Below are 15,202 nucleotides of genomic sequence, written 5' to 3' on the forward strand. Positions count from 1 at the left end.
TTTGCGTGTAAAACGTGACAGTACTGACGTGTCTTTGCATGTAAAACGTGACAGTACTGACATGTCTTTGCATGTAAAACGTGACAGTACTGACATGTCTTTGCATGTAAAACGTGACAGTACTGACGTGTCTTTGCATGTAAAACGTGACAGTACTGACGTGTCTTTGCATGTAAAACGTGACAGTACTGACGTGTCTTTGCATGTAAAACGTGACAGTACTGACGTGTCTTTGCATGTAAAACGTGACAGTATGGACATGTCTCTCTGGGTTGAGCGTAGAGCGTTATATTGTGCGACAATACGGAGGATTTTGCTCTGGGCGTCTCTAATATGTGTGTGTGCGCGACTGTATCAGGGATCCATGTTTCAGTGTGTGTCTTACTTACTGGAGTTGTCCAGGCGGTCCACATTCTTCCAGCTGGGCAGTGAGGAGGCCCTGGCGGTCTCCTTCTTCAGAGAGGCGTAGTCCTGTACCTCTCCACTTCCCCCCGCCCCTACTAGTGCCTCGGTGTTCTTCTCTGGAGAATCGTCACTGGTCAGGGAGAACGCAGATCGCGACCTCTGTGCGCGCACACACACACACACACACACACACACACACACACACACACACACACACACACACACACACACACACACACACACACACACACACACACACACACACACACACACACACACACACACACACACACACACACACACACACACACACACGTAAATGATAGACTACAACACTTTAAAAACAACAAGTGCTGAAAAGGTGACACAATATGATGAATTTTGGGCCGACCAGCCAAGGAAAGCTTAAAATGTAACAGGCACAGTGGCAACATTTTGTTCCGGGGAGGAATTTTCCCACACTCCAATTCCAGCTTAGGTACAAAAGATTAGCTTGGTTTGTTTGGGTGGCAATGTGGATACCACTGACCACAGCCTGGTCTTCACTGCTCCAACTGAACTGGTCGTTTGGTAAAAATCTCAGAAGGTATTGTCATTTTTTATTTGATTTATTTCACCTTTATTTAACCAGGTAGGCAAGTTGAGAACAAGTTCTCATTTACAATTGCGACCTGTAAATGGCAACTGGAGTTTGTGTTCTTCCGGCATCCTGGTACATTGTAAGACTGACGTTCAGGTTACGTCCCAAATGGCACCCGATTCCCTACAAAGTAGTATACTATAGGGAATAGGGTGCCATTAAGGGATGCACTGCCAGTCCAATGGATGTAATTCATATAAAGAGTCTGCAGGGGGCACCAGAGAACTACAATCTGGGTATTAGAGATCTACAATCTGTGTACCAGAGAATTACAATCTGGGTACCAGAGAATTACAATCTGGGCACCAGAGAACTACAATTTGTGTATCAGATAATTAAAATTACAAACAAAAAACAGTGTATGAATAACTAATCTCAACCAAATACGACTAAATCTCTCCTTACGGACGTACATACACACACACACATCACTCTGCGCTCATTCATAGGCAGAGTGTGTGTGTGTGTGAGTGAGTAAGTGTGACTGTATGTGAACGCCATGTATGTGTGTATGTGGGCGCCTGTGTTTGTGTCTGCGCACGCTTTGTGTGTGTGTGTGCTGTGTGTGTGCCTGGATGTGTGTGTTTGCAGAGCATTTATAAAGGGAACCCATCCCTCTGTGGGCCAGGGCGTGGAGGAGAATCTCTGTGTATTTCTGCAGGACTTTGATCATGGTTGAGTGTAACAGACAGACTGGGACAGGAGACGGGCTGGGAGCGTAGCTTTGATTCCACACTGCTGTGCCTGCCTCACACACACACGGGACGATAACAAATCTCAGCCAGGTCCCCACTGACTTCCCCTGTGAAACACTGCCAGGTGTGTGTGTGTGTGTGTGTGTGTGCGTGTAGAGGTTTCCCTGGAAAGCTACTGTATAGCTCACAGGTACAAACAGGTTACACAGCCCTCAGGAGAGGACCATTCATGGGAAAATCTGCCAGCACATTTAAAGTAATTACATTTGTTCTTTGCCAGACCTCAACCCTGTCTGTCCCCATATCTCCTCACTTAAGGCCAAGAATTCCCTGCCCTGACCAGGGAAAAAACTCTGGGTCCTAGTCATACCCCAAAGTTCCAGGCCCTACCTACAGGCTATAATGGTCAGGACAAAGGGTAGGGTAGTGCAGGTGGTGGAGCTTACGCTTGTCGCATGCTTCCCACTCAAAACAGTTCATGTACATATTATGACAAATTGTGGTTAGGTTTTTGTTAGTTTTGGTGTTCAGCAGGGTTTATTTTCAGATGTTCAAGCACACAAACAAGTCGTAGTTGAGTAGACAAAGTATACGCCCCTTTGTCGGTGATTGGTCAACAGAACTACTCCTAGTATGAGTGGAAACTATGGACGGGATTCTTCAATGAAATGTTGTCAGTCAACATGAGACAACAATTTTTTTTTTGACTTGAGAAATATTGCCCCAAACATTTGACTTAAATGTAAAAACCCAGCCCCTATTGAATACACAGTGGGATATTGGTTATGTTGCACTTCATAAGGCTTCCACTAGCCACTAGGCTTCCGTCTTTAGAAACTTGAATTGGGCTTCTACTGTATTGTGGGGCCGGATGAGAGCTCTTTGAGTCAGTGGTCTGGCAGAGAGCCAGTCCTGGTCATGCGCATTTCACATGATAGCAACCTGCGTTCCATGGTATTTCTACAGACAATGGAATTCTCCGGTTGGAACGTTATTGAAGATTTATGATAACATCCTAAAGATTGATTCTATACTTAGTTTGGCAAGTTTCTTCGACCTGTAATATAACTTTTTGAAGTTTTTGTCCAACGTTCGGCTGGACCTGCACGAGCATTTGGATTTGTGCACTAAACGCGCTAACGAAAGTAGCTACTTACATAAATAATGTACATTATCGAACAAAACAAACATTTATTGTGGAACTAGGATTCCTGGGAGTGCATTCAGATGAAGATCATCTAAGGTAAGGGAATATTTATAGTGTTATTTCTGATTTCTGTTGACTCCAACATGGCGGATATTTTTATATTTTTTTCTGAGCGCCGTCTCAGACTATTGCATGGTTTGCTTTTTCCGTAAAGTTTTTTTGAAATCTGACACATAGGTTGCATTAAGGAGAGGTATATCTATATTCCCATGTCTAACAATTGTATTTATCAACATTTATAATGAGTATTTCTGTAAAATGATGTGGCTCTGCAATATCACCGGATGTTTTTGGAACTAGTGAAAGTAACGTTCCAATGTATACCGAGATTGTTTTATATAAATATGAACAAAACATACATATATTGTTTAAAATGAAGTCCTATGAGTGTCATCTGATGAAGATCATCAAAGGTTAGTGATTATTTTTATCTCTATATGTGCTTTTTGTGACTCTTCTCTTTAGCTGGAAAAATGGCAGAATTTTTCTGTGAGTTGGTGGTGACCTAACAATCATTTGTGGTGCTTTCACTGTAAAGCCTATTTGAAATCGGACACTGTGGTGGGATTAACAACAAGAGTACCTTTAAAACGGTATAAGATACATGTATGTTTTGATGAATTTTAATTATGAGATTTCTGTTGTTTTGAATTTGGCGCCCTGCACTTTCACTGGCTGTTGTCATATCAATCCCGTTCACGGAATTGCAGCCCTAAGAATGTACTGTACTGTACTGTAGTGTAATGTACTGTAGTGCAGTGTAACATAGCATAGCGTAGTGTAGTGAAACATAACATATCGTAGTGTAACGTAGCATTGAGCATGGTAGCGTAGTGTAGCATAGCTTAGTACATGGTAGCGTAGTGTAAGGTAGTGTAGTGTAGTGAGGGCTTCCTAACTAGACTGACCCAGAGGGAATAGGAACTCTTGAGGTGGGCCTGGTTGGCCTGGGCCAGGGTGCTGTGAGGGGGCTGGCTGGGGGAGGACATCTCACTGCCCTGGGGCTGGCCCTGGCTCTGGGGCCAAACAAAGTCATACTCTGTCTGCATCTCTGAACGCTTCCTCCTCTGGATGATCTGGGAGAGGAAAGGAGAGGAGCGGAGCAAGAGCGAGAGAGAGAGGGCAATGTTAGATGTGACCGAAAACTCCACACCAGACTCTAAACGTACTTTTTGTACGATGGTCGTGGCAAGTTCCTCTATAAGCTCCTCTTTGTGGTCCCGTAGGTAGCAAGCTTCATTCTGCTTCTCCTGCAACACAGATACATCAAAGCCTGGTCAGAACTACAGAAAAACAAGCACCAAAACCCCCCCAAAAAGAGACATGGTGAGAGAGAGAAGAAATGACTTTTTTTTATTACTGTTATTGTTGTCATTATCTCACGTCGCTTTAGCAACAGTGGCCTTGTCATTCATGCTAATAAAGCTGATCTGAATCTGAGCGAAACAGAGAGAGTGAGACAGAGAGAAATAGAGAGAGGGAAACAAACACACACACACACCAGGACTATTGTCTCACCAAGCTGTCAGTAAACTCCTCTGCATTGGCAATGGCTTCCTCTATGGCCTCCTCAGCAACACGCAGGGCAACAGTGAGGGTCTCTGCCATGCTGTGTCCTGCAAACAACACACACACACACACACACACACACACACACACACACACACACACACACACACACACACACACACACACACACACACACACACACACACACACACACACACACACACACACACACACACACACACACACACACACGTTTACTTGCAGCCCTTCAGGAGCAGATTTAATTACAGATATATCTGCTTGTGCAGAGCAAAGTGGTTTGTTTACAGGCTAATGTCAGGGCTGTGGTGATTCACACACAAGTGGCCGACTGGGAGGGTCACAGACCTCTTGACCAAGAGGACCACGCAGTGGGTGTGTAGTACAACACCCCCCTACGGTAATGCTGTGTCATGCGGTGGATATATGTAATGTGCTATAGCCTGTTGAAACGGATATACATGCTACAAATGACACTTATTCATTTGTTGGTTTCCATGGGTGTATATGCCAAATGGTATCCCATCCCCTGTGTAGTGCACTACTTTTGACCAGGACACCACCTATATGGGGTTGTGTACCTTCACTCTGCCTGTAGAAGGTGGAGTCACTGCCACACACGCTGCCATCGTTGCCATTGCTTCCGTCGTGAACACTGCTTTCTGCGGGGGACAGAGACGCAGGTACAATAACAACACACCTAATATATAGAGTCTTTTATACAAAGCGACTTACAGTCGTGCGTGCATACATCGTCGTACTGGTAGCCCCAGCTCGGGAATCGAACCCACGATCCTGACATCACAAGGGCCATGCTCTACCAACCGAGCCACACGGGACCGCCAGAGGAGAGGTTAGAGGTCAGCATCGGTTGTGCTGGGAGGAACCTTGGCTCGCGCTGAGAGAACCTCTCATCACCCTCATCAGCAGAGGAGAGCAATGATATGAGACAGGAGCAAAGAGCAGAGAACCTGTGCGACGCCTTCAATTAATTTGAACCTGTCCGTGAACCCTTTTTTGTGTGTTTGCCTGTCTAGTGTCGTCTCCTCATAAACCACACTGCTTTAGCGCAGAGGGCCATTTGGGGACGGATGTGTCCCATAGGGCTATCTGTTTTCTCCAGGAGGTCTTTCATCAACTCTTTATTTCCTCTCATGGGACAAATCAACTTCCTCCAATTAGCAGCTTAGAGCCACAGCACTGGGAATATGACTGTTGTCACAGCTGAAGTTATCACCCTGTCATAGCCTGTGCCCCCGAAGGACTTAACTATGTGTGTGTGTGTGTGTGTGTGGGGGGGGCTGTGATGGCTTTCACGGTGACACAAAGCACTCAGGAGTCACGGCAGGCCACTGGGAATGATGTCTGTGTGCAGTGAGGCTGAAACTGCAGTGACATTTCGAGCCCGGCAAAGAGACAGTACTAGATTTACTTGTGTTGGTCTGTCTATCTGTCTGTCTGTCTGTAGTGGGACTCTGCTTGGTCGGGCACAGGACAGGTTGCCTTGTGTTTTAAAAGTTTTAGTCCCCTCCTGGCTTGGGTTCGGGTTAGGGAGTAGTTAGGGAGTAGTCAGTGGGAATGATCTTTCAGTTCTTCTTTGATCAAGACAAGAACTCCCAACGATACGGGTGGACTCCTGGACTCATGACGCAGGCAGGACAGGTTTAGGGTCATTAAATATTGTGTGGCTGAAGGGACGGGTGCGTGGCGGACGGGTTGAATGAAGAGAAACAATACCTTTGAATATCCATAAATGTATAATTATTGCGCAATTTATATAGGCTACCTTGAGGTTTTTCTTTCATTATTGTAGGCCATCTGTTATTACTGCATGAGCCTAAACTTGAGGGTTTAACTGTATGTGTGCCAAATAGCCTACACAGCCTCCAAATAATCTCCAAATAATGCTTTTGGGAAGGGCAGATAAAGTTCACGTCAAAATCCACGGAGGGAAAAAAGGACATTGTCGAAGTTTAATTCAATAACACAAAAGCTGCGAAAGCTGTTGAAAATAAAGAAAAGGGAGGGCAAGAAAAGTCATGTTTGGAAAAAGATTTGATGAAGTGGTAAGAGAGGACGATAGCAGTGCCGGCTGTGTTATGAATGAGGCCTAGGGCACGTCAAGGGAACTGTAGCCTGCTGTTTAGATGGGTTAAATCTGGACATTGACTAACCAGCATAACCTACTGTTTTCTGGCAAACGTTCTTTGATAATATTTGTCCCGTGCAAATCGACATCCCTGTGCTTTGAGAGAAATGTCTGAGTTTGACAAGTGTTGCTCGAGGGTTTAAGCAAGAAAACAATAACCGGTTTCGAAAAATTGAACGAAGGGCTGCGCTTAACCTATATATGAATGGCCTACATCTATCAACTTGGCCTACATCTATCAACTTGGCCTACATCTATCAACTTGGCCTACATCTATCAACTTTCACAGTGAATGCTTTTGTTTACATGTTTTGTGCGAATGAATTGAACATCGCCAAATGTATAATTCAAAAATATTGCGCCTCTGGAATAACCCACATTCTGGGATAAGACAAGGTTCTCTGGTAATGCTAGTCTCGTGTGAATAGGGCTATAGCCTTAATAATGAATACTGCAGATCTAAGCATTTCTTGCAGTAAAATTACTCACCAAATGTAGGCAAAATTTGGACTTGGAAACAGGAGTGAAGAAATATGATTGATTTATTTATGCATCTTGAGAGAATGCGATGCTCTGTTAGATACCATCTGTAGAGGTGCCGTCTTCATCGTAAAAGCATCATGAACCTTGATAGTATTTCAACCACATAAAATATGCATGGAAGCCGAAGTGAAATCTTATGGATCGTTTTCACAGCTTCATTTTTGTTCTTACAACCGGTCAAACCGATGTCATTTGGAAATTTTGCACAGAATATCTTTCCCGTTTTTCATTTGTTGTTTTATTGTCTCCAGTCCCTAAACGTCATGAAAGATGACAGAGGAAACTTTACCGATGTCAACTAGATTGAAGAATTCATTCTATCAATCGATCACATTATTCTGGTGAGCAAGGGGTTTATTTAGTCTTCTAGGGCAACATACATATTCAATTGGATTTCACCTTTATTTAACCAGGCAGGCTAGTTGAGAACCATTTCTCATTCTCATATAAGGACAAAAGAGAACCTACACGTATCTAATTTTAGACACATTGACTAACAAACAGCCTACTTACAAGCAGAAACGTATCTAAATCAGGCAACAACAACAAAAACTACACCCGTCAAGAAATCGTCCTGCTGTCTTTGACTGTAGCCTATAGAGCATTTTCTATACTTGCAGGTTAGGGTCGGGTGCGGGCCTACCACATATAGTAGGGCGGTTGTGGATGGATTATTAGTAATTGCGGGCGGGTGAACAAACAGCTGACCTTCGCGCACCACTAATCTGTATCCTCATCACCGACTGGTGTCCTCCCTACCTTCCTCTTCCTCTCCGGTTCCTCCTCCTCTTCCTGTCATCTTCTTACCATCCCACCACTACTCTCTGGACTTTGTTGGCCCATTTGCATTTGATGGTGTGTTGTATCCTTCTGATATATAAGCGAGAATCGTTGGGCCCCACAACTCCCACCACAGCACATGGTTGAAGTCAGCTCCCTGACCTGATTCAGGTCAGCTTCATTAAACGCAACCCCAGGGCCTCTCGCTCTCTCTCCTCTGCTCAGTTTTAGATGCAGGGTGTGTGTTTGCCTGTGTAGCGTCGTCTCCTCATAAACCACCCTGCATTAGCGCAGGGGGCCATTCGGTGGCGGATATGTATCCCAGGAGGTCTTTCATCGACTCCTTACTTCCTCTCAAGGGACAAATCAACTTCCTCCAATTAGCAGCTTAGAGCCACAGCTCTGGGAATATGACTGTTGTCACAGCTGAAGTTATCACCCTGCCACAGCCTGTGCCCCCGAAGGACTGAACTATGTGTGTGCATGGAAGGACTGGGGCTATAACGGCTGTAGCCGTGACACGAAGCACTCGGAGCCTGGCAGTGGGAGTCGAGGCAGGCCACCAGGAGTCCTCTGAGTGTCTGTGTGCAGTGACTCTGAAACTGCAGTGGTAGGCTATGCAATCAGACAGTACTAGACTCGCTTGTGTTGGTCTGTTTGTCTGCCTGTAATGGGACTCTGCTTGGTCGGGCAGAGGACAGGTTGTCTTGTGTTTGAACTGTTTTAGTCCCCTCCTGGCTCGGAGGGTGTGGTCAGTGGGAATGGTCTTCCAGTTCTTCTTTGATCAAGACAAGAACTTCCAAACGATGCCATCTGTATCCACGTCACCGTCCTGTGTCCTCCCTTACCTTCCTCTTCTGTTCCTCCTCTTCCTGTCATCTTTCAACCATCCCTCCACTGATCTATGGAGTTTGTTTGTCCATGTGATGGCTTGTTTTATCCTAAGGATAATAAGTGAGAATTGTGGTCTCCCAACTCAACCGCAGGGCATGGTTTAAGTCCCCGACTATGTCTCGACCACTCCAAGACCTCTCTCTCTCTCTCTCCTCTGTTTGAGATGCAGGGTGTATGTGTGCATGTGTGGTGTGTGTGTGTGTGTGTTTGGCTGCCTGCCTGCACATTTGACTTAAAGGAGACAGCCAACAGCAACAAACAGTATATCACCCAGCACAAATCAAGCCTGTAATCATGTATTTAGTAGGACACGGACATACGATGACACTGCTGAGATAACCGAGTCCTACACTCTTAGAAAGAAGGGTTCCAAAAGACTCTTTGAGGAGGGCTAGGTTTCTACAAATAATAGTTTTGAGTTTTGCTCCTAAGAACCCTTTATGGAAGACAAGGGTTCTTTGTTAGGCAAAGAGTTCAACCAATAATCTTTTTTATCCTAAAGAACCGTTTTTGGAAGAAAGGGTTCTTTGAATATTCTTTGGAAGGCAAGAAGGGAGTAAAACCCTCAAAACCACACCTATCATTATCATATTTCCCAGCATGCTCCATTACAGGTTGATTTTCAGAATTGTTTGTTTTAATGTCTGTGTTTGTGCTTGTACATTGATTGATCTTATGCTACATAAAGATACATAATGTACATTTTTAAGGTTTCAACCTTGCACCAAACCGAAGAACCCTACATGATTCTACTTGGCACTTTCCCCCCTAAGAGTGTAATGAAGGAAACTAAGCATGCAGAGGGGTACATGATCACAAGATGGCGGCCATGTGGCATCTTGTTTACTGGCATTTTAGGTGTCTCCACAGAATAGACACAGTAACGCTTCTCTGATTGTTTCTTTCTTTCGTTTTCACTTTTTGCTTTCTTTTCCGTCTCCACGCTCACTTTCCATCTCATTTTCTCTCTTTATCTCTCTCACACACAACCTGTCTCTACGGCTCCCATTCTCTTTCACATACACTCACTCACACGCAGGCACGCACGCACGCGGACATGCATGCAGTGCTGATGAGTGCGTGTGTGCTTTGCTGACGATGTGAGAACTATTAGCTAACAGTGTCATAGTTGCAGGGGACCCTGTCTGTCATCTCTCACAGCATCAACATGTCCACTTCCCGATGCCTCACCGCCCAGGGAGACAGTCAGGGGAATCCCACAAATGTACCCATGACCTCGACCACCCTGGTGCTCCCGCACATTGACTCTGTACCAGTACCCCCCTTGTTACTGTTATTTTATTGTTGCTCTTTAATTATTTGTTAATTTTCTATTTTCATTTTTTTTCATTTTTATTTATTTATTGTTTGCTTCAGTTTATTTAGTAAATACTTTCTTAACACTTGTTTTTTCTTAAAACTGCATTGTTGGTTAAGGGCTTGTAGGTAGGCATTTCACTGCAAGGTGAACCTGCTCTATTCGGCGATTTGATGAGATGACAAAACATGATTGATGACATGCTACTTGACAATCCACCACAGCATGCATTGCCATTGTTATGACCCACTCCTGTCAATCATTTAGCCCCTCCAAGCCTTCACACTGGGCAGAGCCCCCCCCCCGCCTCTACTGGGCGTGTCCTCCTCAAATCAGAAAGCTCATGTCATCTCGTGTCTAGGGCCCTGTGCTTTGGTTAATAATGCCAGATGACCTGAATTTGAACCTTAATTTAAACTGTCGCCTTTTCTTTTTATGTCAGATGGTCCAGCACCATCATCAGACAATTCATTTCACTTGTGGCCCAATTCTCATTTCTGGAAATGGCCATGTGACATGACTAACCAAAACACAGGGCCCTACTCATGTCAAATGATTATAGAGAGATGGAAAGAGATAACCATCTCCTTTGTGTTCCTCCCTGTTCCCATTTCATTTCCTCTCACTGACCACAGTCTTACCTTTTTTCCACTCAAGGATCGGCAGAGGAATCACTCGATATTACCATGACAACCCTGCAGACGACAGCACCGGTCTGTGTGTGTGTGTGTTTGTGTGCGTGCGTGAGTGAGTGAGTGAGCGAGAGAAAGAGGGTGTGTGTCCTGTCAGTAAAGAGCACTCAAAGCTGAAGTTCCTCCAGCAGCAGGAGGAAGGGCAGTGAGAGAGAGAGAGACAGCGAGAGAGAGACAGCGAGAGAGAGACAGCGAGAGAGAGACAGAGAGACAGAGAGACAGAGAGACAGAGAGAGAGAGAGACAGAGAGAGAGAGACAGAGAGAGAGAGAGAGAGAGAGAGAGAGAGAGAGAGAGACAGACAGACAGACAGAGACAGAGAGAGAGAGACAGAGACAGAGACAGAGACAGAGACAGAGACAGAGAGAGAGAGAGAGAGAGAGAGAGAGAGAGAGAGAGAGAGAGAGAGAGAGAGAGAGAGAGGGATAGAGATAGATAGATAGATAGATAGATAGATAGATAGATAGATAGATAGATAGATAGATAGATAGATAGATAGATAGATAGATAGATAGATAGATGCACAGACTGGGAGTACAACTGACTCCTCCATCTGCTGGATGCTGTAGTGTAACATGCTGGCCACCAGGGGCACTGCAGCTCATGAGACGTTACAGCAGCCATTAAGGTTTGAGACGAGAGGGGATTTCTGTTCTGTTCTCAAACTGTTAAATCTCTTCTAACACGGACAACGCCTCTGTCATCTACTATGTGTGTGTGTGTGTGTGTGAGTGTGTGTGTGAGTGAGTGTGTGTGTGTGTGAGAGAGAGGTGTGTGTGCTTGTCCTTAAACCTCGTAAAAGGTCTGACGGATGGCTACTGACAGATCAATGTCTTTGACATTACATAACCCCCCCCAACACATGCACAATCTCTCTTTCTTACACCCCCCTTACACACACACACACACACACACACACACACACACACACACACACACACACACACACACACACACACACACACACACACACACACACACACACACACACACACACACACACACACACACACACACACACACACACACACACACCTTCACTCACCCATCACACAATCTCTTTTATACACAAACACCCTCTTCATCCACCACTGGCCAGCCAATGGACACAGTCTAGATGGTCCTAATCCCTGAGGTTGGAGGGTGTAATCCGTGTGTAATATTAGCAGACAGCTAGTGTTAAGGCTGCTGCTCAGCAAGCATAATGGGGGAGAGAAGAGAGTGGCGATGCTGCTCGGTCAGGGTGGGGTGGTGGTACCGCTGCTAGTCTTGCTGGCTAGTAATCCCCTCCGTTGCAATGGCCACTTTGTCCTCTGAGTGATTAGTTCCTGCTGTGGGAACAGTTTTATCTGCCCTCAACATCTCATCATCCAGATGCCATTGTCCCCCCCCATCAGCCTGATCTGTTAGAGTGTGTGGAGTTAGGGAGTATTACTGTTGTATAGCACACTGGGATTAAAGGGGCAATCTGCGATTCAAAGAACAACAGCGGAGGAATGAGGCTTTTATACGTTTAAAAAAAATGAATGGCTATATATACACCATTTCCAAAATGGATATATTAATCCTAGATTGCTCCTTTCAAGGGATGAGTTGATTGAACCACATTGTTAAAAGTATCCGCCATGGCCATTAGGCCTACTGTTAGCCGTAGTACCAATAATGGTACTTATGGCAGGAATAGGGCAACTGTATTTTCTTAGTCAGTCTACCGGAACAAAAACTAGTCATGGCAGCCGCTATACCACTGTTTGAAGCATTAGGAGTTTCACAGCTCCAGTGCTGATGTGTTGACTGGTGACGGTGTGTCCCCCTGACTGGTGGCAGTTGGTCCAATCAGCTCCACTCTGTCCATGTGACTGCTGGATGGCTATTGGTCCAATCAGCTCCAATGTATGTGGGTCCCCATACAGTCCAAAAAAAGCCCTCCTGTCCCAATCTGTCTTTCCAGCTGTCCCTCTGTGATCCCCTCTCCTCTCCTCTCCTGCCCTTCCCTCTCCTCCTCTCCTCTTACTGCCACTCTTACATCACACAAGGAGGTAATAGGATTAGCTGCTAGCTGCCGCTGGGCTCCCATTTCAGATGAGCTGAGCAGATTATACAGCTTCAGAGTTAGAAACACACACTGCATCAAACCGTACTGACTGACTGACTAGCTGGCTGATGGAATGAGGGACGAATGGGGAGAAGTGGGGGGTGCGCATGTGTGTTTGAGACAAGGGATGTTAACACGAGTTCTCTTCTAAACAAAGTATGCATGAGTTACGGCTTTATTTTCCACTTGTGTGTGTGCATGCGTGCATATGTGTGAGTGCCTTTGTGTGTGTGCATGCGTGCATATGTGTGAGTGCCTTTGTGTGTGTGCATGCGTGCATATGTGTGAGTGCCTTTGTGTGTGTGCATGCGTGCATATGTGTGAGTGCCTTTGTGTGTGTGCATGCGTGCATATGTGTGAGTGCCTTTGTGTGTGTGCATGCGTGCATATGTGTGAGTGCCTTTGTGTGTGTGCATGCGTGCATATGTGTGAGTGCCTTTGTGTGTGTGCATGCGTGCATATGTGTGAGTGCCTTTGTGTGTGTGCATGCGTGCATATGTGTGAGTGCCTTTGTGTGTGTGCATGCGTGCATATGTGTGAGTGCCTTTGTGTGTGTGCATGCGTGCATATGTGTGAGTGCCTTTGTGTGTGTGCATGCGTGCATATGTGTGAGTGCCTTTGTGTGTGTGCATGCGTGCATATGTGTGAGTGCCTTTGTGTGTGTGCATGCGTGCATATGTGTGAGTGCCTTTGTGTGTGTGCATGCGTGCATATGTGTGAGTGCCTTTGTGTGTGTGCATGCGTGCATATGTGTGAGTGCCTTTGTGTGTGTGCATGCGTGCATATGTGTGAGTGCCTTTGTGTGTGTGCATGCGTGCATATGTGTGAGTGCCTTTGTGTGTGTGCATGCGTGCATATGTGTGAGTGCCTTTGTGTGTGTGCATGCGTGCATATGTGTGAGTGCCTTTGTGTGTGTGCATGCGTGCATATGTGTGAGTGCCTTTGTGTATGTGCGTGCGTTTGTCCCTGAGAATGTCCTCCTCACCATTCTGAATGTGCTCCCTCCTCCCCCTTCTCGTATACCAGATTTAAAGGGAAGAGATTGTCAATAACTGCTCATAATGGGTCAAGGCCATGTAGAAAAGGCTGTAGAAATACTGGATAAAGACGTTTTGTATGCTTCCGGAAGCTTGGTGAGTGCCCCAAATGGCACCCTATTCCCTATATAGTGCCCTATCTTTGACCAGAGTCCATCAGGGTTGGGTTCAATTCCATTTCAATTGTTGTTGTAATTGCGATCCAATTACGATCTTCTCTCATCGCTGCAACTCTCAACGGGCTCGGAAGAGGCAAAAGGTTGAATAATGCGTCCTCTGAAACATGACCCGCCAAGCTGCACTTTTTAACACCCGCTCGCTTAATCCGGAGGCTAGCCGCACCAATGTGCCGGAGGAAACACCTTTCGCCTGACGATCGAGTCCTCTTGCAGCCGCCTGGCACCACCACAAGGAGTCGCTAGAGCATGATGAGCCAAGTAAAGCACCCCCCAGCCAAACCCTCTCCTGATCCGGATGATGCTGGGCCAATTGTGCGCCGCCCTATGGGACTCCCGGATCGAACCCCAGGCTGTAGTGACGCTGCAACACTGCATTGCAGTGCCTTGGATTCGCTGCACTGCTCAAGAGGCCCTTGGTTTATTTTCTAAATTGACTGGAATTGAAATGGAATTGGGACACAGCCGTTGATGTTTTTTGAACCCACATTGAATACAAAATGTAAAGGAATCCTTCAAGTAATGTAGCCTATCGAAACAATTCCCTTTATAAAACAAACACAACGTTGCTCCATTATTTCATGGTTGGTACATTGTATTGACATAAAGAACTATATAATGTAACTCGATTTGTGAAATCTATCTGACTGCAGCTGTTGGTTTGAGTTGAAGAGTTTTTGACAAACTAGAGGACAAATCTAACTTCTTTAAGAAAGAGCAGATATGATTTGAAAGTAATAGATCACTTTCAGCCCACTTGAAAGTCACAGGTGAATGAAGGTTAGGTTTTACCTCCATTGCCATTTTAAAAGGATAGTTCACCCAAATTACAAAAGGGCGTATTGGTTTCCTTACTCTGTAAGAAGAACAAGATTTTGACACATTTTTGGGGGACAAAAATGTCCGCTAATACTAACTTTATTTTTGAATTTTTGTCCCCCCAAAATGCACACCTGCTCATTCAAGGGATTTTCTGTATTTTTACTATTTTCTACAATTTAGAATAACAGCGAAGACATCAAAA

General features: G+C 45.3%; 1 protein-coding gene across 9 annotated transcripts in view; it reads right to left on the minus strand.

Moving 5' to 3' along the window:
• The window catches only part of myripb (myosin VIIA and Rab interacting protein b), a 217,807-nt gene that overhangs the window by 28,019 nt on the left and 174,586 nt on the right, over positions 1–15,202 (minus strand). For 8 of the 9 annotated variants that reach the window (XR_006839632.1, XR_006839633.1, XM_046356191.1 and 5 more), the window contains 4 exons: positions 5,077–5,157; positions 4,466–4,563; positions 3,856–4,197; positions 390–564 (listed from right to left, as the gene is read on the minus strand). Coding sequence is in view for 7 of the 9 variants with exons in the window: in XM_046356191.1 (XP_046212147.1) it covers positions 390–564; positions 3,856–4,197; positions 4,466–4,563; positions 5,077–5,157 (696 nt within the window). In the remaining 2 variants the exon portion in view is untranslated. The remainder of the gene's footprint in view (positions 1–389; positions 565–3,855; positions 4,198–4,465; positions 4,564–5,076; positions 5,158–15,202) is intronic. The other variant, XM_046356195.1, reaches the window with a different exon arrangement.

This window comes from Oncorhynchus gorbuscha, linkage group LG07 (assembly GCF_021184085.1).
Source record: "Oncorhynchus gorbuscha isolate QuinsamMale2020 ecotype Even-year linkage group LG07, OgorEven_v1.0, whole genome shotgun sequence".
Lineage (NCBI taxonomy): Eukaryota > Metazoa > Chordata > Actinopteri > Salmoniformes > Salmonidae > Oncorhynchus > Oncorhynchus gorbuscha.